Below are 27,406 nucleotides of genomic sequence, written 5' to 3' on the forward strand. Positions count from 1 at the left end.
CATAGACAGCAGGGGAGTGCATGATAAGGGAGAATACGAAGGGATTAGGAGAGAAGTCAAAAAAACAATTAGGAAGGCAAAGAGGAACTACAGTATAAAATTAAATTATCAAGGAACATAAAACAAAATAGTAAAATATTTTACAGGCGCATCAATAAAAATAGGAAGGTTGGGATGGGAATAGGGCCATTAAGGGATAGATAGGATAATACCATAGGTAACGATGGAGAGATGGCAGAAATATTAAATAATTATTTTTCTTCAGTATTTACCAGGGAGATACAACAGGTGGACATGACATTGGATGACGAGATTAGTGATGAGCTAAGTGCATTTAAAATAAAAAGAGGGGATATATTAAATAAACTAATCAAACTCAAACAGGATAAAACCCCTGGTCCGGCTGGATTGCATCCACGTATTTTAAAAGAATCTAGGGAAGAGATAGCAGAGACATTACTACACATATTTAATAATTAGTTAGAAAAAGGTGTAGTGCCAGAGGACTGGCGGATAGCTAATGTAATACCTATATTTAAGAAGGAGGATAGAACATGTCCAGGGAATTATAGACCAGTCAGCTTAACATCAGTGGTAGGAAAAATAATAGAATCCCTACTAAAGGATAAAATAGAAGAACATCTAGAAACCAAAAGCATAGTAATGAATAGTCAGCATGGATTTCAAAAGGGAAAGTCTTGCTTGACCAACCTCATTGAATTTTTTGAAGAGGTAACAGAGAGAGTAGACAATGGTAATGCAGTAGATGTAATTTATCTAGATTTTCAAAAGGCCTTCGATAAGGTACCACATAATAGACTAATGAATAAGGTCAGAGAATGCGGAGTCAGGGGACAAGTAGCAGAATGGATAGCTAGCTCACTTCAAGACAGAAAGCAGAGAGTAGGGGTAAAAGGTAGTTATTCACAGTGGCAGAAGGTGGGTAGTGGTGTTCCACAAGGATCAAAGCTGGGATCACTGTTGTTCACAATTTATATTAATGATTTAGACTTTGGGATCAAAAACACAATTTCTAAATTTGCGAATGACACCAAATTAGGGTGGGGGGGGGGTGAACAGTCAATGCTGAGGAGGACTGCAACAAATTACAGGAGGACATTAATAAACTTGCAGAATGGGCATATAATTGGCAAATGAACCACAGATAAATGTGAGGTATTACATTTTGGTAGAAAGAATAGGGAGGTCACTTATCACTTGGAGGGTGCGAGTCTAGGTAGGGTAAAGGAACAAAGGGATCTCGGAGTACAAATACACAAATCACTAAAAGTTGCGACACAGGTTAGCAAGGCCATAAAAAAAGCTAACCAAGCACTAGAGTTTATTTCTAGAGGTATAGAATTGAAAAGTAGGGAAGTTATACTAAACCTGTATCGAACCTTGGTTAGACCACACTTATACTGCGTACAGTTCTGGTCGCCATATTATAAAAAGGATATAGAGGCACTAGAGAGAGTGCAGAGAAGATTTACAAGGATGATACCAGAAATGCGAGGGTATACATATCAGGAAAGGATGAATAGGCTGGGTCTCTTTACTCTTGAAAAAAGGCTAAGGGGTGACCTAATAGAGGTCTTTAAAATATGAAAGGTTTTGATAGAGTGGATACAGAGAGAATGTCTCCACTTGTGGGGAAGAGCATAATTAGAGCCCATCAATGTAAGATAGTCACCAAGAAATCCAATAGGGAATTCAGAAGAAACTTCTTTACCTAAAGAGTGGTGAGAATGTGGAACTCGCTACCACAGGGAGTGGTTGAAGCAAAAAGTACAGATGCATTTAAGGGGAGGCCAGACAAGGCTATGAGGGAGAAGGGAATAGAGGGTTATGCTGATAGATTTAGATGAGGAAAGACAGGAGGAGGCTCGATTGGAGCATAAACACTGGCATGGACTGGTGGGCCGAATGGCCTGTTTCTGTGCCTTATATCCTATGTAATCCTATGTAATCTACCGTGGTTGACATGGCCCTCGACCGTGTCTATTCTATTTCCCGCACTTCTGCTCTCACCCTTTCCTCTCCCTCCCAGAACCACGATAGGGTTCCCCTTGTCCTCACCTTTCACCCCACCAGCCGCCACATTCAACATATCATCCTCTGCCATTTCCGCCACCTCCAGTGTGATCCCATCACCAAACACATCTTCCCCTCCCCTCCCCTTTCAGCATTCTGAAGGGACTGCTCCCTCCGTGACACCCTGGTCCACTCCTCAATCACCTCCAACACCCCTTCCCCTTCTGACGGCACTTCCCGTGCAAGCGCAGGAGATGCAATACCTGCCTTTTTACCTCCTCTCTTCCCACTGTCCAGGGCCCCAAACTCTCCTTCCAGGTGAAACAGTGATTTACTTGCACTTCTTGAAATTTAGTATATTGTATTCGCTGCTCACGATGCGGTCTCCTCTACACTGGGGAGACCAAACGCAGATTGGGTGACCACTTTGTGGAACACCTCCATTCAGTCCGAGCTTCCAGTCACCTGTCACTTAAATTCTCCGCTCCACTCCCACTCTGACCACTCCATCCTCAGCCTCTTACACTGTTCCAACGAAGCCCAACGTAAGCTCGAGGAACAGCACTTCATCTTTCGATTAGGCACTTTACAGCCTTCTGAACTCAACATCAAGTTCAACACTTTCAGACCATAACCTCTGCCCCTATTTTTTTTCACATGGCAGCTGTTAATGATTCTGCCATTCCCATTTACACCTCATCTAGACTCATCTTTTGTTTCTTAACTTGTCCCATCAGCATCTCCTTTTGCTTTGCACCATCATCTCTTTCGTCCTTTACTCTCTCCTGCCATCTATCCCATGACAGACATTCCCGTTTGTTCTTTCCTCCCTTCCCTGCTCCTGTATTTGTTACATCTCTAACTTTTTCCAGCTCTGACGAAAGGTCATCGACCTGAAATGTTAACTCTGTTTCCCTCTCCACAAATGCTGCCTGACCTGCTGAGTATTTCCAGCATTTTCTGTTTTTATTATGGAAATGTGATGCTTTTTGTGATTTTCCATCCCAACATGAAGTGGCACCTAGCCTCTCCAGTAGCCTAGTTCAGTTCAGGAATTTAGGAGGGATGCGCAGCTCCACTCTTTGCAACTCCATGTTGGTTGTTTCATGATCTCTAGCCTTGACTCTAGAAATGACCAGTGGGGAAGGTATTTGGATTCCCACTAAACATAAAAATCAGATCTGACATTTCAAAGAATGGAGATAAAATTAAAATAGTTGACAATGTTGGTAATTGAAATATATACAGAAAATGTTGGAAATACACAGAAGTGGCATTAGCATTTGAAAAGAGAAATGATAGGTAAACATTTCAGGTAGAAACAGTTCATAAAAACTGCTCTGACTGGTGTGGGTTTACTCTGTATCTTTCTGCTTTGCTTATTGCATAACCCCTGGTTTCATCAGTAGTTTTTTTTAATATAAGTTTCATAATTTAACAGTTGTTGATGTATGATTTGATTTTTGTGAAGCACTGACAATCATTATGAGGGAACCATTGGATACTGGGGAGGTACCAAAAGATTGGATACTGGGGAGGTACCAAAAGATTGGATACTGGGGAGGTACCAAAATATTGGAAACAGGCTAATGTGGTGCCCATGTTGAAAAGGGTGGCAAAACTGACACAGGCAATTGTAGACCCATTAGTCTTGCTTCCATTTGGTTTGGCCAGAAAAAGCAATAGTCCTGAGGATTGGGAGCAGTTTAGGATTCAACAAAGGAGGACAAAGGGATTGATTAAGAAAGGGAAAATAGAATATGAGAGTAAGCTTGCTGGGAACATAAAAACTGACTGTAAAAGCTTTTATAGATATGTGAAGAGAAAAAGATTGGTGAAGTCAAGCGTAGGTCCCTTACAGTCAGAATCAGGGGAATTTATAATGGGAAACAAAGAAATGGCAGACCAACTAAATTCATACTTTGGTTCTGTCTTCACAAAGGAGGACACAAATAACCTCCCAGAGATGCCGGGGAACATAGGGCCTGATGAAAGGGTGGAACTGAAAGAAATCAGTATTTGTAGGGAAATGGTGTTAGGAAAATTGATGGGACTAAAGGCCGATAAATCCCCAGGGCCCGATAATCTACATCCCAGGGTACTTAAGGAAGTGGCCCTAGAAATAGTAGATGCATTGCTGGTCATCTTCCAGAACTCGATAGACTCTGGAACAGTACCCATGGATTGGAGGGTAGCTAATGTTACACCACTATTCAAAAAAGGTGGTCGAGAAAAAGCGGGGAATTATAGACCGGTAAGCCTGACATCGGTAGTGGGGAAAATGCTAGAACCTATTATAAAAGATGTAATAGCAGAGCACTTGGTAAGCAGTGACAGGATCGGACAAAGTCAACATGGATTTACAAAAGGTAAATCATGCTTGACTAATCTACTGGAATTTTTTTAGGATGTAACTGGTAAAATAGATAAGGGAGAACCAGTGGACGTGGTGTATTTGGACTTTCAGAAGGCTTTCGATAAGGTCCCACATAAGAGATTAGCGTGCAAAATTAAGGCACATGGGATTGGGGGCAAGGTATTGACTTGGATAGAGAACTGGTTGGCGGACAGAAAGCAAAGAGTTGGAATAAACGGGTCATTTTCAGAGTGGCAGGCAGTGACTAGTGGGGTACCGCAAGGATCGGTCCTGGGACCCCAGCTGTTCACAATATATATTAATGATCTGGACAAGGGAATTGGATGTAATATCTCCAAATTTGCAGATGACACAAAGCTGGGTGGGAGGGTAAGCTGTGAGGAGGATGTCGTGAAACTCCAGTACGATTTGGACAGATTGGGTGATTGGGCAGAAACATGGCAAATGCACTATAATGTGGATAAATGTGAGGTTATCCACTTTGGTGGCAAAAACAGGAAGGCAGATTATTATTTGAATGGCAATAGATTGGGAGAAGGGGAAGTGCAAAGAGACCTGGGTGTTCTTGTGCACCAGTCGCTGAAGGTAAGCATGCAGGTGCAGCAGGCGGTTAAGAAGGCAAATGGTATGTTGGCCTTCGTAGCAAGAGGGTTCGAGTACAGGAACAAGGATGTCTTGCTACAGTTGTACAGGGCCTTGGTGAGACCGCACCTTGAGTATTGTGTGCAGTTTTGGTCGCCTTACCTGAGGAAGGACGTTCTTGCCATGGAAGGAGTGCAGCGAAGGTTCACCAGGCTGATACCTGGGATGGCAGGAATGACCTATGAGGAGAGATTGTGTCGATTGGGCTTATACTCACTGGAGTTTAGAAGATTGAGAGGGGATCTCATCGAAACTTATAAAATTCTGTCAGGCCTGGACAGACTAGATGCAGGAAGGATGTTTATGATGGCCGGGGAGTCCAGAACCAGGGGTCATAGTCTAAGGATAAGGGGTAAACCATTTAGGACTGAAATGAGGAGGAATTTGTTCACCCAGAGAGTGGTGAACCTGTGGAATTCTCTGCCACAGAGGGCGGTGGAGGCCAGTTCATTAAATATATTCAAAAAAGACTTGGATATATTTCTTAAGGCTAAAGGGATCAAGGGATATGGGGAGAAGGCAGGGACAGGGTACTGAATTTGGATGATCAGCCATGATCTCATTGAATGGCGGAGCAGGCTCGAAGGGCCGAATGGCCTACTCCTGCTCCTATCTTCTATGTTTCTATGTTTCTATTCCATGTATAATAATGGAATTGATTATAAGGAGCAAACTCGAGGATCATCTATACAACAATAATCTAGTTAATAGCAGTCAGCATGTATTCAGAAGTGGAACAGCCTGCCTGATCAATCTCTTTGACTTCTTTGAGGAAGTGACAGCTCAAGTGGACTGTGGTAAGCTGTATGATGTGGTATGCCTTGACTTCCAAAAAGGCTTTTGACAAAGTTCTACACAAAAGGCGAATAATTGAACTCAAAACTATGGAATTCAGGTTAAGCACTGGGAATGGATATCTGGCTGAGGTACATCAGAAGGGCCGGAAAGTAGGCCAGGACCCATGGACGTGGCTCTTGGCCTCTGCTGGCACTTTTGGGGCGGGGGGGGGGTGGTGCAGGCGGAGTTGCAGGGGGGGTGGTTCAGGGGCAGGTGCATGCTTGGGGAGGAAACTCCATCAACTCCAAACAAGGTTAGTTGTGTCAGAGGGATCATGGCTGGGAATCTACTGGAGGGCTGGTAGGCTGTGAGAGGAGCTGCACATGCCTGCCAGCCAACGGAAAGAATGCCCACTTGGATCTTGGACCCCTGAAGATTTTGAAGAATATTTAGATTTTTTTAACGTCAACCTTATAAAGATGGTGGCTAAGGCATCAGAACCCTAATTTTTGGGAGAGGGGGCCAGCCTTTACTGCAATCACCAGCCTCCCCAATCAGGTGGGCACCCAAGATGCTCCCCTAGTGGTGTGATTTCTGTAGTTCAATAAGCTGCCTTGAAACTGCTCACTCTGGCAGGATAAGCTCACTGGTTGTCACATCCTGGCTTCATTCTGCCACGGGCGGGCGGGAAATTAAATCACCAGCCTGGGAAATAAACTCGCTTGTGTGATTTCCCACCAGAAACCCACCACAGTAGATCCTCTATCTGACTGTGAGCAATGCCACAAGATCTGCTAGTATGCTACAAATCCGATGTTCTGCATTCAACAACTCTGAGCTGAAAACCTTAACCGGTAATTTTTAAATTGTGAAGCAAGCATTGTTACCCTTCAGATACTAGCGATTTGGCAAATTATGAATACCTAAATCTAAACAATATGACTAAAGTTGCTTGTTAAATAAACATCATGATTGTAAATTTTCTTACCAATTCACTTTCATTTCATTTGTTTTAATCTTTCCTTCCATAGGGAACCTGTGTTAATTGAATCAGAGGAAAGGTCGATTTAACCTTACACAGTCAGTGATTTAACTATATTAAAAACAAAATCTATCATGGGGGAAATATGGTAACAGACTTCTGAAAATAACTGAACTGTTTTTATGTTACTATCTTATGGTCAAAATCTCAGATTATGTCCTAGAAAGTGGATCGCACAGTGCCCATTTTTCAGGCGAAAAATGGGTGCTCATGGGTCCCATATGGTGTGCAGCCTGCACGCGTTCATTCCACACTGGGTATGGGCTGCACACCATATTGGTTACGGCACCCTTTAGTCATCCAGGGTGCCCGGCTGAAATAGGTGATAGGGAGCCTAATACAAAAGCAAGATATTGCGGATGCTGGAATTCTGAAATAAAAACTGAAAATGCTGGAAATACTCAGCAGGTCAGGCAGTACCTGTGGAGAGAGAAACAGAGTTAACGTTTCAGGTCGATTACCTTTCATCAGATAGGGAGCCGAATGTCTATTTCAGGCCCATTTCCAAAACTGGTTTGCGATTGATGTGCCGTGCATGCTGCGGTCAGTTTTCTCACGCACACAGCAGCCAAACCAATGGTCTTTAAAGGGATCGCTGGAGATTGTCACCATAAAGGTAAGTATACTTACCACCACGTGGAGCCAGGAGGCATAGGAGTGCTCCTCGTGGCTCCACATTAAAACTGCGGTTTGCCGCAGACACTGCTCGTCCCACCCTCCTGATTCTTCCCCCACCCCGGTCTCATGGTATGCCTGGTGCTGGCACCCCAGTCGGCTGATCTTCACCTTCTTTGTGACTGACGCACTGCCTCTTGGGGAACGATTGGTATCCCCAGAACATCGGTCGTGTCCTGATGATGCAGGAGGACCAATTTCGCGTGGCCCTCTTGCTCATCAGTTTTGGTGCAGCAGATCGTATATGCTGCTCGATTCACACCTGACGTTGGGTGGAACCAATTTCTAGGCCCTGGTAATATAATATTTAGCACCTTGTGACAACATCGTGATCAGTACTTTTTTTTGGCTGTATTAGTCACTTCTACCAGACCACCCAGCCCTTACAACTCTTTTCTCATTTAACAGCTGTTTCCCTGTTCAAAATTATTTTTCATAGTGTTTTATTGAGTTTGTAATAATAGAAATATAAGTGGAACTGTACAAAATACTATTTAACAAAGTAGCCAGCAACAGACTACAGGGAATTCCATATTGCACAAAAATTAAACCTATGTACGTAAAACAGACTTCAGCTGATTATATATCTTTTCTGTTTTCAGAGGTCAGCCATACAACAAAGCATTCAGAAAGAGGGTCCAAACTTTGCAATATGTGTCAGATTAGTTTTTAGGAGTTCATAATAAGTACCAAATGGCATGCTCTCAAAAGTTGTAAAATCTCAATTAAATTGTTTTTTCAAACTACATCTGGAGATTTCACTGTAAGCCAGAAAACTAGGCATCAAAAGTTCCTTTCCCCAGATTTGACCACATTCCTTTACAAAAACCAACAGCTGCGAAGATTGTCCACATTCACATCATTTGCTAAACCCCTACTTTTCTATGGATATCATGCTTACTTAATCATATAGTACAGCACAAAAGGAGGTCATTTGGCCCATCGAGTCTGCGCCGGTTCTTTCGAAGAGCAATCCAGTTCGCCTCACTCCACCTCTCTTTCCCTGCAATTTTTTCTCCTTCAAGTATTTATCCAATTCCCTTTTGAAGGCTACTATTGAATCTGTATCCACCACCCTATCAGGCAGTGCATTCCAAATCCTAACCACTCGTTGCATAAAAAGGCTTTTCCTCATGTCGGTTCTGCTTCTTTTGCCAATCACCTTGAATCTGTGCCCTCTGGTTATCGACCCTTCCGCCACTGGAAACAGTTTCTCCTTATTTACTCTAGCTAATCTCTTCATGATTTTAAACAGCTCTAACAAATCTCCTCTTAGTCTTCTCTGCTCTAAGAACAACCCCAGTTTCTTCAGTCTATCCATGTAACTGTAATACCTCGGCCCTGGAACCATTCTAGTAAATCTCTTCTGTACCCTCCACAAAGCCTTCCCGTCCTTCCTAAAGAGTGGTGCTCAGAATTGGACACAATGCTCCAGCTGGGGCCAAACTGGTGTTTTATATAGGTTTAGCATAACTTCCTGGCTTTTGTACTCTATGCCTCTCTTTATAAAGTTCAGGATCCCATATGCTTTATTACAGGAAACTTTTTTTTATCCGGCACCGACGGGACCGACATGGTGCCGGTTCATCAAAAATTCCAGATAACCGAAAGCTATAGTAAAAGATACGGAGAGCTGACAGCTCCGTATAAAGCAACAAACCCTGTTGCTTAGCAATAGGTGCAGAACAATGGCCACAAGTTCCAAGCGTCTCTGTAGCTTAGCAACAGCTGCAGGCACACCCTTGCACAGCAACAGATCGAGGAAGGCAAGTACAATATGAAGTAAAACTTACCTGAACCTACTCCTGAATTTTGCCGGTTAATTGAGATTTCCGGTTATTTAGGTGCCGGTAAATCGAAAGTTTCCTGTAACTGCTTTGTTAACCTGTCCGACTATTTTTGTCACACTCGTGGGTCCGAAGCCCCATTAAGTGAGTGCCCTTTTCGAGTCTTAACGTGGCTCGTCCACGTTGCCAAAATCCATCCGCTAACCACAACCAAAGTGGCCGGCAAAACCAGGATCTTATAAGGACTGGTCTGATCTTGCGACGGCCTTACAAGTCAACCAACCGTGGAAGCCTCCACCGAGGTAAGTGAGCTGAGCCAGTACCGTTCGGTATGACGGTCATCCCTCATCATTTGATGTGTAAATTTTTTGCGTTATGTCGTGACTTTTACTGTTTAATCATCCGATCACAGATGCGGCTAGCTTATTACAATTGACACGTGTAATTATAATATATACAATCCATCAGTGATTAACAGACAGAAAAACTAATAACGACAATAACAACAAATCATAATCACACCATCGTGTGGAATCCAACCTGGTTTCATACCCACGTTCTGGGGCTCAGGTAATTGTATCTAGGACAGTCATTGGATGTTACAGTCTCTTCGACCGTTACACGAGCTGCATCTCCTGTGTCCTACAGTCATCATCAACTTTGGAGAATCTTCTCTAGGCCCTGGTCTCTCGGAATAGTGGCATCTTCCGTCCAGGTAACCCGAGTCAAAAAACCTCAGTTGGTAGCGTTCAAAATCGTCAACACTCTCGCCTAGTCTTGGGTCTTGATTGGCAGGGCCATTTCATGTCAGGCCGGTAGGAGCGGTACTGACATTGGGCAGTTATCTGAGGCCCCACCTCAGTTAGATCCCCACCGGGAATCCAAGTTTCGTTTCGTTTTCTTTGTTGTTGCTTATTGCTAAGCCCCCTCCTACGGGAATGATTGCCGTCAATCATTATCTTTGAGTTACTCCCGTGTCGGTTTGGCTGCACCGAAGTGTCGCCGGCAGGACAACTTAATGGTACGACCCGCCGTGACTTACAACTCAAAAGAAGCCACAGCTACTTGTAACACCGGCTCCCCAGCATTGAGAAGGAAGGCTTATAGACCTGAGGCTCCCCGAGCTGCTCAAGGCCCTGCTAAATCACAAGAGGCTGAGAAGGTTTGGTTACTCTGCCTATTTGGTTGGAGGTTCTCGGCCAGTCGTTTTAGCCAGCACCGATGTGCTGCCCAGCGGGACCACGTGGAGGTACGACTCACTGTGTTATAGAACTCCAAGATTACACAGTTACATTGTAACTCTAGACTCATCTCTTGGGGGATCCTGAGAGGGTCCTCAACTCTGTAGAACCCCAAGCGGGCTCTCACCCCAATAGACCATTGAGGGATTCACTCGCCTGGTAGAACCCGGAGAGATTTCCCAACTCTAGTCAATCGTGGCAGCAGTTCCTTTAAGAAACACCCCCTGGACTCTCTGTTCTTGCAACCCCTTTAAAATTGTACCAATTAGCTTGTATTGTCTCTCCTCATTCTTCCTACCAAAATGCATCCCCTCACACTTTTCTGCATTGAATTTCATCTGCCATGTGTCTGCTCATTCCACCAGCCTGTCTGTCCTCTACACTTCCAAGTTTTGTGTCATCTGCAAAGTTAGAAATTTAAAGTGGCAAACTGTTCCTTTCAAAACTGGCAAAGCTAAAGACACTAATGAAGCAGCTATAAATAAGTCACTCATGGAATATTTTCTGTGAGTTGTTAAGCTTGCTTAGTTATGCAAAAGCAATATCCATTCTGAAGTAACTTACAAGTAATACGATAGCAAAATACTGTGGATGCTGGAAATCCGAAATAACAACAGAAAACGCTGGAAAAACTCAGCAGGCCAGGCAACATCCGTGGAGAGAGAAACAGAGTCAATGTTTCAGGTTGAAACCCTTCTACAGAACTGAGAGAAAAGGCAGGAAATGAAACAGATTAAAAGGCGGTTTGTGGGCTGGGAAATGGGGGAAGGGATGAAAGAAGAGACATTAAGAGATATTCAAGGTACTCTCTTGTCTCACCTTGAATATCTCTTAATGTCTCTTCTTTCATCCCCTCCCCCATTTCCCAGCCCACAAACCGCCTTTTAATCTGTTTCATTTCCTGCCTTTTCTCTCAGTTCTGTAGAAGGGTTTCGACCTGAAACGTTGACTCTGTTTCTCTCTCCACGGGTGTTGCCTGGCCTGCTGAGTTTTTCCAGCATTTTCTGTTGTTATATCTTACAAGTAACATGGCCAGCATCATCTGGTGGTAATTCCTGGCTTTGTTTAGTGTGTTAAAGTCTTATTCTCATTTACTGTTAGCTGAACATCTATAAACTCCTTGTCGTTGCAAAAAGCATGACTGGCATTACCTGACGGTAATTCTGTTCTTGTCTTTGTTCAGTGTATTAAGAATCTTCTTCTCATTTACTCTTAGTTGAACATCTGTAAACTCCTTGCAGTTGGAGATTAGTGTGACCTATCATACAAAGTATAATATGAGTTTTTAAATATCACGAGGTAAACTTTGATTATAGTTCCAATCCGAATGTTGATTGCAGCTGAAAACTTTTAATGTTTGACAGGTGACTCATGGCATGAGAATCAGTTTTGCTCAAAGTTATTTTAGATACATTAAAAGAAGAATTTTGTCATCTTAAATCTATTGTCATGTTTACTTGTATCATACATGTTATGTTCATTAATAACTAGACATTCTTATTATGAACAGTTAGCTTCTAGCTAGACATTTATTCAGTACACATTCTCTAGGTACAGCATCTGTAGAGATTCAGCATGTGTGCTTCTGTGTGCAGGCTTCCATCTTGACTACTGCCTCCTGGGTAGCCTAGTGCATCGTGGGTAGTGTAGTCTTAAACACATACAACTAAATATACAGCGCTATACAGCTCTACAGCTCCATCTAGTGTACCACTCCAGAATGACATGTTATTGATCATTACAATACAGATGCAGGTAAATGGAGTTGAGGTACAGATCAGCCATGATCTAGCTGAATGGCAGAACAGGCTCGACAGGCTGAATAGCCTATTCCTCTTCCTATGTTATGCCAGTTGTGTTATTTAATAAAAATGTTAAAGCTTTGATATTTCAATAATCTCTACTTGCAGACATACACTCTTCCTGTAACAGGGTAGCAAACAAGTCAATGATCTGCAACCTGCTTCTCCTTTTACACAAAAAGCGAGCTATAAATAAAATTATTTTAAATTTCCCCCAAAAATTAGAGGTTTAGGAACATTTTAACACCAGACAGTACAGTCAGTAACAACTATGTGCATAAAATTTGCTCAAATTGACACATACAACTCAACCCTTTATTTAAACATAATATCGAATCACTCTCTTCTACTTCCTTTTTGTAATAGTTTCCCTATTTTCACACCTAAGATTAAGTGCCCCACATTGATGCTGTTTTCCAAGACAATGGCCGCGATGTTATTAATGGAGGCGGGTTGAGTGCGGGTTTGATGTTCGGCGGGTTCCGGTCCCACCGCCACGTTCAGCCGCCCAGAAACTACGATTTTGCCTTAAGTGGCCTAATTAATGTCTCCGTGCGCGCTACCCGGCCCAATTAGTGGATTCGGATCTGCTGCTCGCCTCTGCTGACATCTGTCAGCCAGCTGTATTTAAGGGGCCCATGCAGCATTGTTTCAAATCCATCCTTTCCTGCTGCTTCTCCTTATTGAAATTGTACCCATGACGGCTGCAAGAGCTAAGGTCTCTCTCTGCTTTGATGATGACTCCCTCCATGCTCTTGTGGCGGGAGTGAGAGAGCGCCAGGAGGTACTGTTCCCCTCATCCGGACAGAGGAAGCCTCTTCAGCAAAGCAGCCTGGCGGCAAATTGCTGAGGAGGTCAGCTCCAGATCTTTGTGTGCTCGCTCCTGGTTGCAGTGCAGAAAAAGGTTTAATGACCTGGCAAAAGTGAGTCTAACATCACACTTACCTTCAATCTGCTCCCCATCTCCTCTCATCACCAGCACTCTGCACTGTCAACCTACTCGTACACATCCCACTTTACCCTTACATCCCTTGCACCCTTAACCATCCCTCTCTCAATGTACAGAATAACTTCACTATTCTACTATGCACCCCTCACACTCGCTATCACTGTTATGCAATGGCAACAACTAATAATGCACAGGGAGGGCCCTTGGTATTGGCACCGCACTCCATCTTTGTCTCCCTCTAAGCATCCTGCTATGGATTCTCTACACTCACTCCAACATTCTCACTCCAACTCCACTTGTGTCCCTCATTGCAGGAAAAGAGAGCCCACAATAAGAGGGAGAGGGCCAGGACAGGAGGAGGGCCACCTTCCATTGCCCAGCTGACCATCGCTGAGGAGGCTGCTCTGGAGATCGTAGGAAGTGCTGAGGATCTGGAAGTGGGTCGACGGTCAGACAGGCGCAGTAGAGCAAGTTGGTGACAGAACAGATTTGCAGCCCTCTCATTTACATTGCATGAATGACTGATATGGTATCTGATGCTCATACAGATTGAGTTATGATTATCTGCACAATTCGATGTGCATGCTACGTTAATATCACATGTCTAACTCATGCCTTTACTCCCCCACAGGACCATCGAGAGCCCCCCTCCCCACTGTCCAGGAGGAAGAGCTGGAAGACTCCTCAGAGGAAGCTGCAACCTCTGAGGGCGCAGTGTCAGTAGAATTAAGCTGACTATCGTTGGTTAATCCGTGTCTTTCTAAATGAAGATTTATCCTGTTCTTCAGAATTCTTTCCAATAATTTTCCCACCACCGAGGTTAGACTGACTAGCCTGAAATTACTCGGTCTATCCTTTTCTCCCTTTTTAAACAAGGGTACCACATTAGCAACCCTCCAGTCCTCCGGCACCACACCTGAAGCCAGAGAGGATTGAAAAATGATGGTCAGGGCCTCTGCAATTTCCTCTTTTGCTTTGCTTAACAGCCTGGAATACATTTCATCCGGGCCTGGAGATTTAGCCACTTTTAAAGCTGCTAAACCCCTTAATACTTCCTTTCTCACTAAGTTTATTTCATCTTATATTTCACACTCCTCCCCCGATAGCAATGTCTGCTTTGCCCCTCTCCTTTGTGAAAACAAATGCAAAGTATTCATTAAGAAGCCTACCGACATCTCCCGCCTCCACACACAGATTACCCTCATGATCTCTAATCGGCCCCACCCTTTCTTTAGTTATCCTCTTACTCTTAATAAAACATCTTTGGGTTTTCCTTGATTTTACTTGCCAAGAATTTTTCATGCTCTCTCTCTGCTTTCCTAATATCCTTTTTAATTGTACCCCTGCACTTTCTGTACTCCTCTAAAGATTCTGCAGTATTTAGCCCTCAGTATCTGTCATACGCCTCCCTTTTTTTCTTTATCCTACCCTGTATGTCTCTAACCATCCAGGGGGCTCTAGATTTGTTAGTCCCACCATTTTTCTTTAAGGGCACATATTTGGTCCGAACCCTCCGGATCTCCTCCTTGAATGCCTCCCACTGCTCTGACACTGATTTACCTTCTAGTAGCTGTTTCGTCCACTATGGCTAAATCCCCTCTGAGCTTAGCAAAATTTGCTTTTACCCAATTTAGAATTTTTATTCCCAGTCTATCCTTGTACTTTTCCATAACTACTTTAACTCTAACAGAATTATGGTCACTAGCACCAAAATACTCCCCCACTGATAAGCCTTCGACCTGCCCAGCTTCATTCCCTAAAACTAAGTCCAGAACCGCCCCCTCCCTTCTTGGGCTTGCTACATACTGGCTAAAAATGTTCTCCTGGATGCATTTTAGGAATTCCGCACCCTCTATACCCTTCACACTAACTTTATCCCAGTTAATATTGGGGTAGTTGAAATCCCCGACTATTACTGCCCTATAGTTTTTGCACTTCTCAGAAATTTGTCTACATATTTGATCTTCTATCTCCCTCTCACTGTTTGGGGGTCTGTTGTACACTCCCAGCAGTGTGATCGCCCCTTTTTTGTTTGTCAATTCGACCAATATGGCCTCGTTTGATGATCCCTCCAACATATCATCCCTCCTCACAGCTGTAATAGTTTCTTTAAGCAATACCGCAACCCTCCTCCCTTTTTACCTCCCTCTCTATCCCGTCTGAAAATCCTGTAACCAGGAATGTTGAGCTGCCATACCTGCCCCTCTTTCAGCCACGTCTCTGTAATAGCTATAATATCATAGTCCCAAGTATCTACCTGTTCCCTCAGCTCATCTGCCTTGTTCGCTATACTCCTTGCATTAAAGTATAAACCATTTAGTACAGGCAAACCTCCTTGTGGGGTCACAGTCTAAGGATAAGGGGTAAGCCATTTAGGACAGAGATGAGGAGGAATTTCTTCACCCAGAGAGTGGTGAATCTGTGGAATTCTCTACCACAAAAGGCAGTTGAGGCCAATTCATTAAATATATTCAAGAAGGAGTTAGATATATTTCTTAAGGCTAAAGGGATCAAGGGATATGGGGAGAAAGCAGGGACAGGGTACTGAATTTGGATGATCAGCCATGATCTCATCAAATGGCGGAGCAGGCTCGAGGGGCCGAATGGCCTACTCCTGCTCCTATCTTCTATATTTTTTGACTACTATCTAGCCCTTGATTCCTCTGTCCTTCCAATTTACTTCCTACGTTTTTGATTTCCAATTCCAGTTTTTCTTCCCTCCCTACTGACTCTATTCTTAGGTTCCCATCTCCCTGCCAAGCTAGTTTAAACCCTCCCCAACAGCACTAGCAACCTCCCCCGCAAGGATACTAATCCCAGCTCTGTTGAGGTGCAAACCGTCCATCTTCTCCAGGTCCCACCTACCCCAGAAACGGTCCCAGTGCCTCAGGAATCTAAAGCCCTCCCTCCTGCACCATCCTTCCAGCCACACATTCATCTAGTCTATCCTCCTATTTCTGGACTCACTAGCACGTGGCACCGGGAGTAATCCGGAGATTACTACCTTTGAGGTCCTGTTTTTTAATCTGACTCCTAGCTCCCTAAACTCTGCCTGCAGGACCTCATCCCTCTTTCTACCTATGTCATTGGTACCGATATGGACCATGACCTCTGGCTATTCACCTTCCCCCCTGCAGCCGTTCAGTGGCATCCTTGACCCTGGAACCAGGGAGGCAACATACCATCCTGGAGTCACGTCTGCGGCTGCAGAAACGCCTGTCTGTTCCCCATACTATTGAATCCCCTATCACTATTGCTCTCCCTCTCCTCTTCCCCCCCACCTGTGCAGCTGAGCCTTCCATGGTGCTGTGGACTTGGCTCTGGCTGCACTCCCCAGAGGAACCATCTCCCTCACCAGTACTCGGCACCGAATCCCAGATTTGTTAAGGGCAGGTCGTGTCTGACAAACTTGACTGAATTTTTTTAGGAGGTAACAAGGAGGGTAGATGTGGGTACTGCGTTTGATGTAGTGTATATGGACTTTAGCAAGGCTTTTGATAAGGTTCCACATTGCAGACTGGTCACGAAGTTAAAAGTCCATGGGATCCAGGGCAAAGTGTCAAGTTGGATTCAAAACTAGCTCGGAGACAGGAAGCAGAGGGTAATGGTTGATGGGTGTTTTTGTGACTGGAAGGCTGTTTCCAGTGGGGTTCCGTAGGGCTCAGTACTAGGTCTCTTTCTTTTTGTGGTATATATCAACGATCTAGACTTGAATATAGAGTCATAGAGTTATACAGCACAGAAATAGGCCCTTTGGCCCATCGTGTCCGCGCCGGCCATCGAGCCCTGTCTATTCTAATCCCATTTTCCAGCACTTGGTCCGTAGCCTTGTATGCTATGGTGCTTCAAGTGCTCATCTAAATGCTTCTTGAATGTTGTGAGGGTTCCTGCCTCTACCACCCTTACAGGCAGTGAGTTCCAGATTCCAACCACCCTGTGGGTGAAAAAGTTTTTCCTCAAATCCCCTCTAAACTTCCTGCCCCTTACCTTGAAACTATGCCCCCTGGGTATTGACCCCTCTACTAAGGGGAAAAGTTCCTTTCTATCTACCCTTTCGATCTACCCTATCTATGCCCCTCATAATTTTGTACACCTCAATCAGATCCCCCCTGTGCCTTCTCTGCTCTAAGGAAAACAACCCCAGCCTGTCCAGTCTCTCTTCATACCTGAAGCGCTCCAGCCCAGGTAACATCCTGGTGAATCTCCTCTGCACCCTCTCCAATGCAATCACATCCCTCCTATAGTGTGGTGACCAGAACTGCACACAGTATTCCAGCTGTGGCCTAACTAAAGTTTTGTACAGCTCCATCATAACCTCCCTGCTCTTATATTCTATGCCTCGGCTAATGAAGGCAAGTATCCCATATACCTTTTTAACCACCTTATCTACCTGTCCTGCTGCCTTCAGGGATCTATGTACATGCACACCAAGGTCCTTCTGATCCTCTGTCCTTCCTAGGGTCCTACCATTCATTGTGTATTCTCTTGCCTTGTTTGTCCTCCCAAAATGCATCACCTCACACTTTTCAGGGTTAAATTCCATCTGCCACTGTTCTGCCCATCGAACCATCCCATCTATATCGTCCTGTAGCCCGAGGCTTCCCTCCTCGCTATCTACCACTCCAGCAATTTTCGTGTCATCTGCGAACTTACTGATCATACCTCCTACATTTATATCTAAATCATTAATGTACACTACAAAGAGCAAAGAACCCAGCACCAATCCCTGCGTTACACCACTGGACACAGGCTTCCAGTCACAAAAACAACCTTCGACCATCACCCTCTGCCTCCTGCCACTAAGCCAATTTTGGAGCCAATGTGCCAAATTGCCCTGGATCCCATGGGCTCTTACCTTCTTGACCAGTCTCCCATGTGGAACTTTGTCAAAAGCCTTACTGAAGTCCATGTAGACTACATCAACTGCACTACCCTCATCCACACACCTAGTCACCCCCTCGAAAAATTCAATCAAATTGGTCAGACATGATCTCCCCCTGACAAAGCCATGCTGACTATCCCTGATTAATCCCTGCCTGTCCAAGTGGAGACTAATTCTGTCCCTCAGAATTTTTTCCAATAATTTCCCTACCACTGATGTTAGGCTCACTGGCCTGTAATTCCCTGGTTTATCCCTACTACCCTTCTTGAACAATGGTACTACATTAGCTGTCCTCCAGTCCTCTGGCACCTCCCCTGTGGCCAGAGAGGTTCTGAAAATTTGTGTCAGAGCCCCTGCAATCTCCTCCCTTGCCTCACACAGCAGCCTGGGATACGTCTCGTCAGGGCCTGGGAAATTATCCACTTTTAAGCCCGCTAAAACCGCTAATACCTCCTCCCTCTCAATATTAATTTGTTCAAATATATCACAATCGCCCTGCCTGATTTCTATGCCTACATCACCCTTCTCCATAGTGAACACAGATGCAAAATATTCATTTAAAACCTCACCTACATATTCCGGCTCTACACACAGATTGCCACTTTGGTCCCTAATGGGCCCTACTCTTTCCCTGGTTATACTCTTGCCCTTAATATACTTATAAAACACCTTGGGATTTTCCTTTATTTTGCCCGCCAGTGTTTTTTCATGCCCCCTCTTCGCTCTCCTAATTTCTTTTTTAAGTATCCACCTGCACTTTCTATACTCCTCTAGGGCTTCCACTGTTTTTAGTCCTTTGTATCTGCCAGAAGCCTCCCCCTTTTTCCTAATCCATTCTTGTATATCCTTTGACATCCAGGGTTCCCTGGGCTTGTAGGTCCCACCCTTGATCTTTACGGGAACATGTTAGCGTTGTACTCTCTCTCTATTTCCTTTCTGAAAGACTCCCATTGCTCTGATGTGGATTTTCCTACAAGTAGCTGATCCCAGTCCATTTTGGCCAGATCCTGCCTATCATATTAAAATCAGCCTTTCCCCAATTCAGAACCTTCATTTCCGGTCCATCTTTGTCCCTTTCCATGACTACCTTAAATCTCACCGAAATATGGTCACTGTCACCAAAATGCTCTCCTACTGACACATTTACCACTTGCCCGGCTACATTCCCTAGAATTAGGTCCAGTACCGCCCCTCTCTTGTAGGACTTTCTACATGCTGGCTCAAAAAGCTCTCCTGGATGCACTTTAAGAATTCCGCACCCTCTAAGCCTTTCACACTCTGACTATCTCAGAATATAGGGGGTATGATTAAGAAGTTTGCAGATGGTAATAAAATCGTCTGTGTGGTTGATACTGAAGAAGGAAGCTGTAGACTGCAGGAAGATATTAATAAATTGGTCAGATGGGCAGAACAGTGGCAAATGGAACTCAATCCGGAGAAGTGTGAGGTAATGCATTTGGGGAGGGCTAACAAGGAAAGGGAATACACATTGGGCTGGATATTCTGGTCCCTATGGGCAAGTACGCGCTGTCTACTCACCTGTAGGGACATCGGAAATGTCGGTTTCAGGCATGCACTGCGCATGCGCTGGAAACCGGCATTTCCGATCTGTCAAGAAAGCTCTTAACAGAGCCTCTGGCTGCGCTGGAGCAGGGCCTCTGCGGGTGGAGAGTTCCATTTTTTGGAGACCGTCCGCCCGCAGAAAACACTTACAATTCTTGTGCCTGGTCTCACCAAGGCCCTGTACAACTGCAGCAAGACATCCTTGTTCCTGCAGTCGAACCCTCTTGCTACGAAGGACAACATACCATTTGCCTTCTTAACCGCCTGCTGCACCTGCATGCTTACCTTCAGCGACTGGTGCACAAGGACACCCAGGTCTCGTTGAACTTCCCCTTCTCCCAATCTATTGCCGCTCAAATAATAATCTGCCTTCCTGTTTTTGCCACCAAAGTGGATAACCTCGCATTTATCCACATTATACTGCATCTGCCATGCATCTGCCCAATCACCCAACCTGTCCAAATCATACTGCAATTTATCGGCATCCTCCTCACAACACACACGCCCACCCAGCTTTGTGTCATCTGCAAACTTGGAGATATTACATCTAGTTCCCTCGTCCAGATCATTAATATATATTGTGAATAGCTGGGGTCCTAGGACCTATCCCGGCGGTACCCCACTAGTCACTGCCTGCCACTCGGAAAAAGAGCCGTTTATTCCAACTCTTTGCTTCCTGTCTGCCAACCAGTTCTCTATCCAAGTCAGTACCTTGCCCCCAATCCCATGGGCTAAAAATTGAGTAGCGCCCCAATTGGGGCGCTAACTTCGCCGGGGCGCTAAAAGTAGCGCCGGAAAAATTAGCATCCCCGCGCTGGAAATTGAGTGGTTGCACCCCAGAGGGAAGCGGGGCGCTCCTGAAAGCACCCCGCATCCCTCTTGGGGCGCTGTGAGTCAATTTTGCGGCGTTATGTGCCACAGCGCCACACGCTGCGGCACGTCGCGCCGCGGTATTGCAGGCCTTCCTCCCCTTCTTTAAGGGGAGGGGCCTTGTGCAGCGCGACCTGGGGCCCAGCTGGGCCCCCGGGGATCGGGAGTGCAGGCAATAGAGCCCGGCACTCAAGAGAAGTGCCGGGCTCTTGGAGCGCAGCCAGCACTCCGCGGGGGGGGGGGGGGGGGGTGGCGGGGGGCATTTCAGGAGGTCTGGAACAGGGGCGCAGGCAGGCGCCCAGCAACAAAAATGGCTGCCCCGCACCTCGCCTTAAAATTGCGCCTCCCTGGCCGCAGGTACGCCCCCCTGACCCCGTCGGACATAGCATCCGGCGGTAAGTCAGGGGGAGCTCCCGAAGATCATGGCCGGAGTGTCAGCGGGGCGCTGTGCACACCAATGACATAATCGCCAGCAGCGCAGCGCCGCAGGGCGCTACTGGTTAGCGCCACCACTAACCACCGGCTGAATTTTGCGGGAGGCATGGGCAGTGCTGCTGCGCCCGGGTGCTAGTTGCGTCGCGTCCAGTTAGCTCCCTCTAAAGGCGCTAACGGGAGGCGCAACCAACTGAATTTTTCCCCCCATGTGCCTTAACTTTACATGCTAATCTCTTATGCGGGACCTTATCGAAAGCCTTCTGAAAGTCCAAATACACCACATCCACTGGTTCTCCCTTATCTATTCTACCAGTTACATCCTCAAAAAATTCCAGTAGATTAGTCAAGCACGATTTACCTTTGTAAATCCATGTTGACTTTGTCCGATCCTGTCACTGTTTTCCAAGTGCTCTGCTATTACATCTTTTATAATGGACTCTAGCATTTTCCCCACTACCGATGTCAGGCTTACCCGTCTATAATTCCCTGTTTTCTCTCTACCATCTTTTTTGAATACTGGGGTAACATTAGCTATCCTCCAATCCATGGGAACTGTTCCAGTGTCTATAGAATTTTGGAAGATGACCAGCAATGCATCTACTATTTCTAGGGCCACTTCCTTGAGTACCCTAGGATGTAGATTATCAGGCCCTGGGGATTTATCGGCCTTCAATCCTGTTAATTTCCCTAACACCATTTCCCTAAAAATACTGATTTCTTTCAGTTCCTCCCTCATTAGACCCTATGTTCCCCTACATCTCTGGGAGGTTATTTGTGTCCTCCTTTGTGAAGACAGAACCAAAGTATGTATTTAATTGATCTGCCATTTCTTTGTTCCCCATTATAAATTCTCCTGATTCTGACTGCAAGGGACCTATGCTTGACTTCACAAATCTTTTTCTCTTCACATATCTATTTTCAAAAATTTAAATTTTTCTTTAAAATAGTTAATTTATGTAATTTATAGTCATTTTAAAAATGTGATTAAAAAAAAAATTATTTGAAGTTTTACTATGTTTTGGGGTGATCTCTATTCATATATTTGGCAGGTCTTCCCGTCAAATCTATGAATGGAGATACCCTTCTCTGATTGGCTCCCCATGGCCCACGTGATCCCAGGGACGCTGCGAACCGCCTGCGCCTCTGGGATACGTGTGCCCTGCACACCGGCAGTTTGGAGAGGCCCAGCAACGGAACTCTGCGCCTCCCGGGAGCCCTCCAGTCTTGGCGCAGATTTGTCCAGATCGAAGCCCCGTGCCCACGGGAGGCCTGCGAATGGAATTTCTGGGCCATTAAATGGTAGGACACTGAGTAGTGTAGAGGAACAAAGAGACCTTGGAGTGCATGTCCACAGATCCCTGAAGGTAGATAAGGTGGTTAAGAAGGCATACGGAATGCTTGATATAACAACAGAAAATGCTGGAAAAACTCAGCAGGCCAGGCAACACCCGTGGAGAGAGAAATAGAGTCAACGTTTCAGGTCGAAACCCTTCCTCAGGACTGAAAAAACACAGGAAATGAAACAGATTAAAAGGCCAGTTTAGGGGCTGGGAAATGGGGATGAAAGAACAAAAGAGAAGTGAAGAGACATTAAGAGGTATTCAAAACGAGACGAGATGGTGATAGGACTAGTAAAGAGACAAAAGACGGCTCTAGATTAGGTGTGAAATGCTCTGGCAGAATGAGAGACAGCTGCCATGTGGGAGAGAAAAATAGGGGGAAGGGCACAAAACAAAAGTGTGGATAAAAATATATGTAAAAATGTAATAGGGGCCGAGGTTATGATCTGAAATTGTTGAACTCGATATTGAGTCCGGAAGGCTGTAAAGTGCCTAATCAGAAGATGAGGTGCTGTTCCTCGAGTTTACGCTGGGTTTCCGTGGAACAATGCAAGAGCCTGAGTACGGTGAGGTCTGAGTATGCTTGCCTTTATTAGCCGTGGCACAGAATACAAGAGCAGGGGGGTTATGCTTCAACTGTATAAAACACTAGTTAGGCCTCAGCTAGAGTACTGCGTGCAGTTCCGGTCACCACATTACAGGAAAGATGTGATTGCACTAGAGAGGGTACAGAGGAGATTTACAATGATGTTGCCGGGAGTAGAGAATCTTAGCTATGAGGAAAGACTGGATAGGCTGGGTCTGTTTTCCTTGGAACAGAGGAGGCTGAGGGGAGACCTTATTGAGGTGTATAAAATTATGAGAGGCATAGATAAAGTGGATAGAAAGGACCTATTTCCCTTAGCAGAGGGGTCAAAAACCAGAGGGTACAGATTTAAAGTAATTGGTGGAAGGTTTAGAGGGGATTTGAGGGGAAATTTCTTCACCCAGAGGGTTGTGGGGGTCTGGAACTTACTGCCTGAAAGGGTGGTAGAGGCAGGAACCCTAACCACATTTAAAAAGTACTTGGATGTTCACTTGGGATGCTCTAACCTGCAGGGCTCTGGACCAAGAGCTGGGAAGTGGGATTAGGCTGGATAGCTCTTTGTTGGCCGGCGCGGTCAGGATGGGCTGAAATGGCCGCCTTCCGTGCTGTAACTTTCTATGATTCTATGATGATAAGCGCACACAGCACCAGCGCAGAGATGCACACCCCGGTGGGTCCTTCGCGGAACAGTGTAGTGTTGTCACCTGGTGTATCACAGCTCACAAGTGAGCATCAGCAGATGGTGGAGACAGGGACAGCAGTGGAGAGTCCTCGTCGGAGGCCGCAGAGCACTCCTAACTGTGCTCAGCTGCATGTGGACCCTGTGCTTCTGGGGCCATCCAGGAACAAGTGCAGGAGACTCTGGCAGGTTTTGCATCCAGGGTAACAGAGTGTGGAGAGAATGGAGGAGTCCATCTCTAACATGAGCACTGCCTTTGTGGAGGCAATGGCACATGAACGCACCACCATGGATAGGATGGCAACCTCCGTGGAAAGGAATGCTATCTCAGTGGAAAGGGTGGCTACAGTCATGGAGGAAATAAGTCGCCAGAGTCAGGAAAACATGGTGACTGTTCAGAATAGAATGACATTTCTGGAGGAGCGATGGGCAGCTATTGAGCAGAGAGTCCAGAGCTTCATGGACGTCCTTTTGAGGAGGACTGCCAGTGTAGATACGGGTCCTCATGGCCCCCCTGACGTGCAGCAAGGTGCTGTCCAGCCACTTGCTAGCACTGAAGTGCGGCTGACCCATGAGAGGGATGTTGGTGGCATGCAACAAGGAAGTGTGGACTCCTCTCCAAGAGCTCACACTCCCATGCCACTACGGAGCCTTCGGTCAGAGCCCCACCCAACTGAGATGTCTGTCTTAGCCCCTGCACAGCCGCAGGAGGAGCAGACTGTTGCCATGCCCTCCCAGGCTTGCAAACCCAGAAGATGCCCACCAAAAGTGTCGAAGCTGGAGCAGCATGAATGTGAGCAAGGTGACTCCACATCTGCTGAAGCCACAAGGGAAGCACCACGTAGAAGCACGTGTAAGAGAAAGATTAAGCACCTATAGGCACAAGGGTAGTCACTTGGGTGTTTTGATGTAATACATACTGAATATAATGATCGCCATTTCAATTGTAATAAACAAATGTGATGGCAAAGATTCAAAGAGTTGGCCTATGTGTGCCCAGAAATGGAAGTGTCACAGTGAGATGTCAGGGCGCCTTTCATCTGTAATGATGGTGGTGAGAGTGATAGGAACCCACATTTTATTGTATATTGTGTATGGTGTGTTAAGAAGGTGGCAGCCACATGTGTTTGCTTCGTAAACAAGCGAATCTGGCATAGATTAGTGCATCCCTTGCATCACGGGCAGCAATGTGCTCGCGTGCTAGTGGAACTGGCGCATCCGCCTCCGCAAGGTCTTCCTCCTCCTCTGAGGAGGAGGCTATGCTCTGAGCCACTTGTTCCTCAGGCAGCGGGAAGCCACGCTGCTGTGCGATGTTGTGCAGTGCACAGCAGACCACAATGGTTCTGGAGACCCTGGCTGGTGAGTACTGCACTACCTGATCTGTCGAGGCATCTGAATCACATTTTGAGCAAGCCAATGGTTTGCTCGATGATGGCTTTGGTGGAAATGTGGCTAGCATTGTAGCGCTCCTCAGCTTCGTTTGATGGCCTCCTCAACGGCGTCATTAGCCACGTCTTCAGAGGATAGCCCTCGTCTCCAAGTAGCCATCCGGAAAGTTGGGTTGGCGGATTGAAGAGCTGAGGCACAGTAGACTGCTGCAGGATGAACGAGTCATGGCAACTGCCAGGGTACTTTGCGCAAACATGCATAATGTTCTTCCTGTGGTTACACAACAGCTGGACGTTAAGGGAGTGGAAGCCCTTGCGGTTGACAAATACAGCTGGGTTGTGATGGGGTGCCCTAATAGCCACATGTGTGCAGTCTATGACACGCTGCACCCTTGGCAAGCCTGCCATATTTGCAAAGCCAACTGCACGCGCGGTTACACTTGCTTCATCCATGGAGAAGTGGATGTAGTTGTGTGCCTTTGCAAAGAGGGCACCGGTAACCTGCATGATGCAAGTGTGCGCCGCCGACTGGGAGATGCCGCTGATGTCTGCTGATGATCCCTGGAAGGACCCTGAAGCAAGATAATTGAGGGCGGTGGTGACTTTGATAGCCACTGGTAAGGGGTGTCCACCCGCTCCTCTGGGCTCCAGGTGTTGCTGCAGCATTGCACAGATGTCAGTGACTACCTCTCGCGCAAGTCTCAGCCTCCTTTGGCACTGCTGCTCACTCATGTTGAGGAAGCTCATCCTCGGCCTGTAAACCCTGTGTTGGGGGTATCTCCTGTGGTGCGGTGCAGCCCTGCGCTGACGCCCTCTGCCCTGTGCAGCACCAGGTGGCTGAGGAGAAGGTTGGCGCTCCTGTTGTTGCTGCTGCTGTTGTGCCTGGTTCTGCTGCTGCTGCGGCTGCTCTTCCTCCAAATCTGAGGACCAGGATGAGAGGGTATAAATAGTTCCCATGCTGCTGGTATATATCTCAGTTGAGGACTAGAAGTTATAAGTGCTCAGTCAATGTGGGGAGAGGGTATTCCCAGGAGGTCACAATGCATTTGGATCTCAGCTTCACCACTTACAAGCTCAGTAGACCTGCAAAAAGTGTTCCAACAACTGAAAAAACAAAGTTCTGTCATCTGTAAGTGAGCCATGTTAGAGCTCCGTTTTAATGCTGGAGCTGTAGCTGTCAAAAAGTCAGGCACTTGCTGAACCCGGCACAATCAGCTGGTGTGGTTTGTGAACGGTGTGGAACATGCTGAAAATGTAATAAAATTGCAAGACCCTGTTAAAATCGGCTTATCTCGGCAGTTAACAAGCTGTTAACAGCCTTAAGTGCCTCTCCCGCCGCTTGGTGGCGGGACCAATCGGGACTCCCAGAGCCAGCACTTGGCAAAGTAGCGTGGAGGCGGGTTGACGGTGGGATCACAACCCGCCGTCAAGCAAAAAGATTTTAACCTCTGACCCGCCTCCAAACCCGCCGTCTGAGCGCCGGCATAAGCACGGCCAGTGTCTCAAAGTTGGGTAGTCATTATGTTGGACATTTGCTCCTGTCAGCTGATAAGGAATCCCTGTCACCTCCAGCCTCCAATCAATTTTTCCATTGCAACCTTTCATGGCTTTTTTCTATTTTATTGATACCACTGTGGTCAGTACTCCTCTGAACTTTCATCTCTTATTTCTATGCACCAAATGTGCAAAATTGCATAAAGATAGATGCAAAGAAAAAGAAAAATAATAACTGAAAATGCTGGAGATCTGACATGAAAGACAAAATGTTGGAAATACAAAAGGTCAGTTAGCATCTGTAAAAAGAGACGGGTTTTTGACTTTTTGGGTGTGCAACCCTTGATCAGATGAAATGAAGACATTCCATAAAGTACAAGGAGAAATATAAGATCATACAACTGTATCACAGACAGAGATGGATCATAAAGATAGCAATGGTGCACTTCTAAATAAAACATCAGCAGAAAAACAAACATACAACAGATCATGCAGGAAGTAATATGTACAGACAGAAATGGGAGACAAAGAAAGGCACACATCAACAAAGGAAAAATAGACATCAATGAAAAAGAGACAGAGCAGTATCACATAAATATTAATGCCGAGAGATCATGGGCACACAACTGCACTCCAAACACAAAAGAATCCAAATGCAAATCCTCTGATTTCCTGTGAGCAATGCCATAGGAGTCCTGCCAGTAAATATAGATAAATGTTTTGAGTCCGTCAAATTTCAAAGTGTAAAAAGCATAAAAAGTAGATAAAGAGGCATTTCTTTCTAGTTTCTTCTGATCTGAAGTTGGAAGTTTACAAGGACCTGCCAATCTGTAAACTTCACTC

At 45.7% G+C, this 27,406-nt stretch overlaps 1 protein-coding gene across 1 annotated transcript in view; it reads right to left on the reverse strand.

Moving 5' to 3' along the window:
• The window catches only part of hfm1 (helicase for meiosis 1), a 181,819-nt gene that overhangs the window by 83,269 nt on the left and 71,144 nt on the right, over nt 1-27,406 (reverse strand). Inside the window, exons 21-22 of the mRNA XM_085983383.1 lie at nt 11,727-11,833; nt 6,819-6,866 (exon numbers count right to left, since the gene is read on the reverse strand). Of these exons, the coding sequence (XP_085839509.1) occupies nt 6,819-6,866; nt 11,727-11,833 (155 nt within the window). The remainder of the gene's footprint in view (nt 1-6,818; nt 6,867-11,726; nt 11,834-27,406) is intronic.

This window comes from Somniosus microcephalus, chromosome 3, assembly GCF_052327205.1.
Source record: "Somniosus microcephalus isolate GS21.2 chromosome 3, FLI_Smic_1.0, whole genome shotgun sequence".
Taxonomy (NCBI): Eukaryota; Metazoa; Chordata; class Chondrichthyes; order Squaliformes; family Somniosidae; genus Somniosus; species Somniosus microcephalus.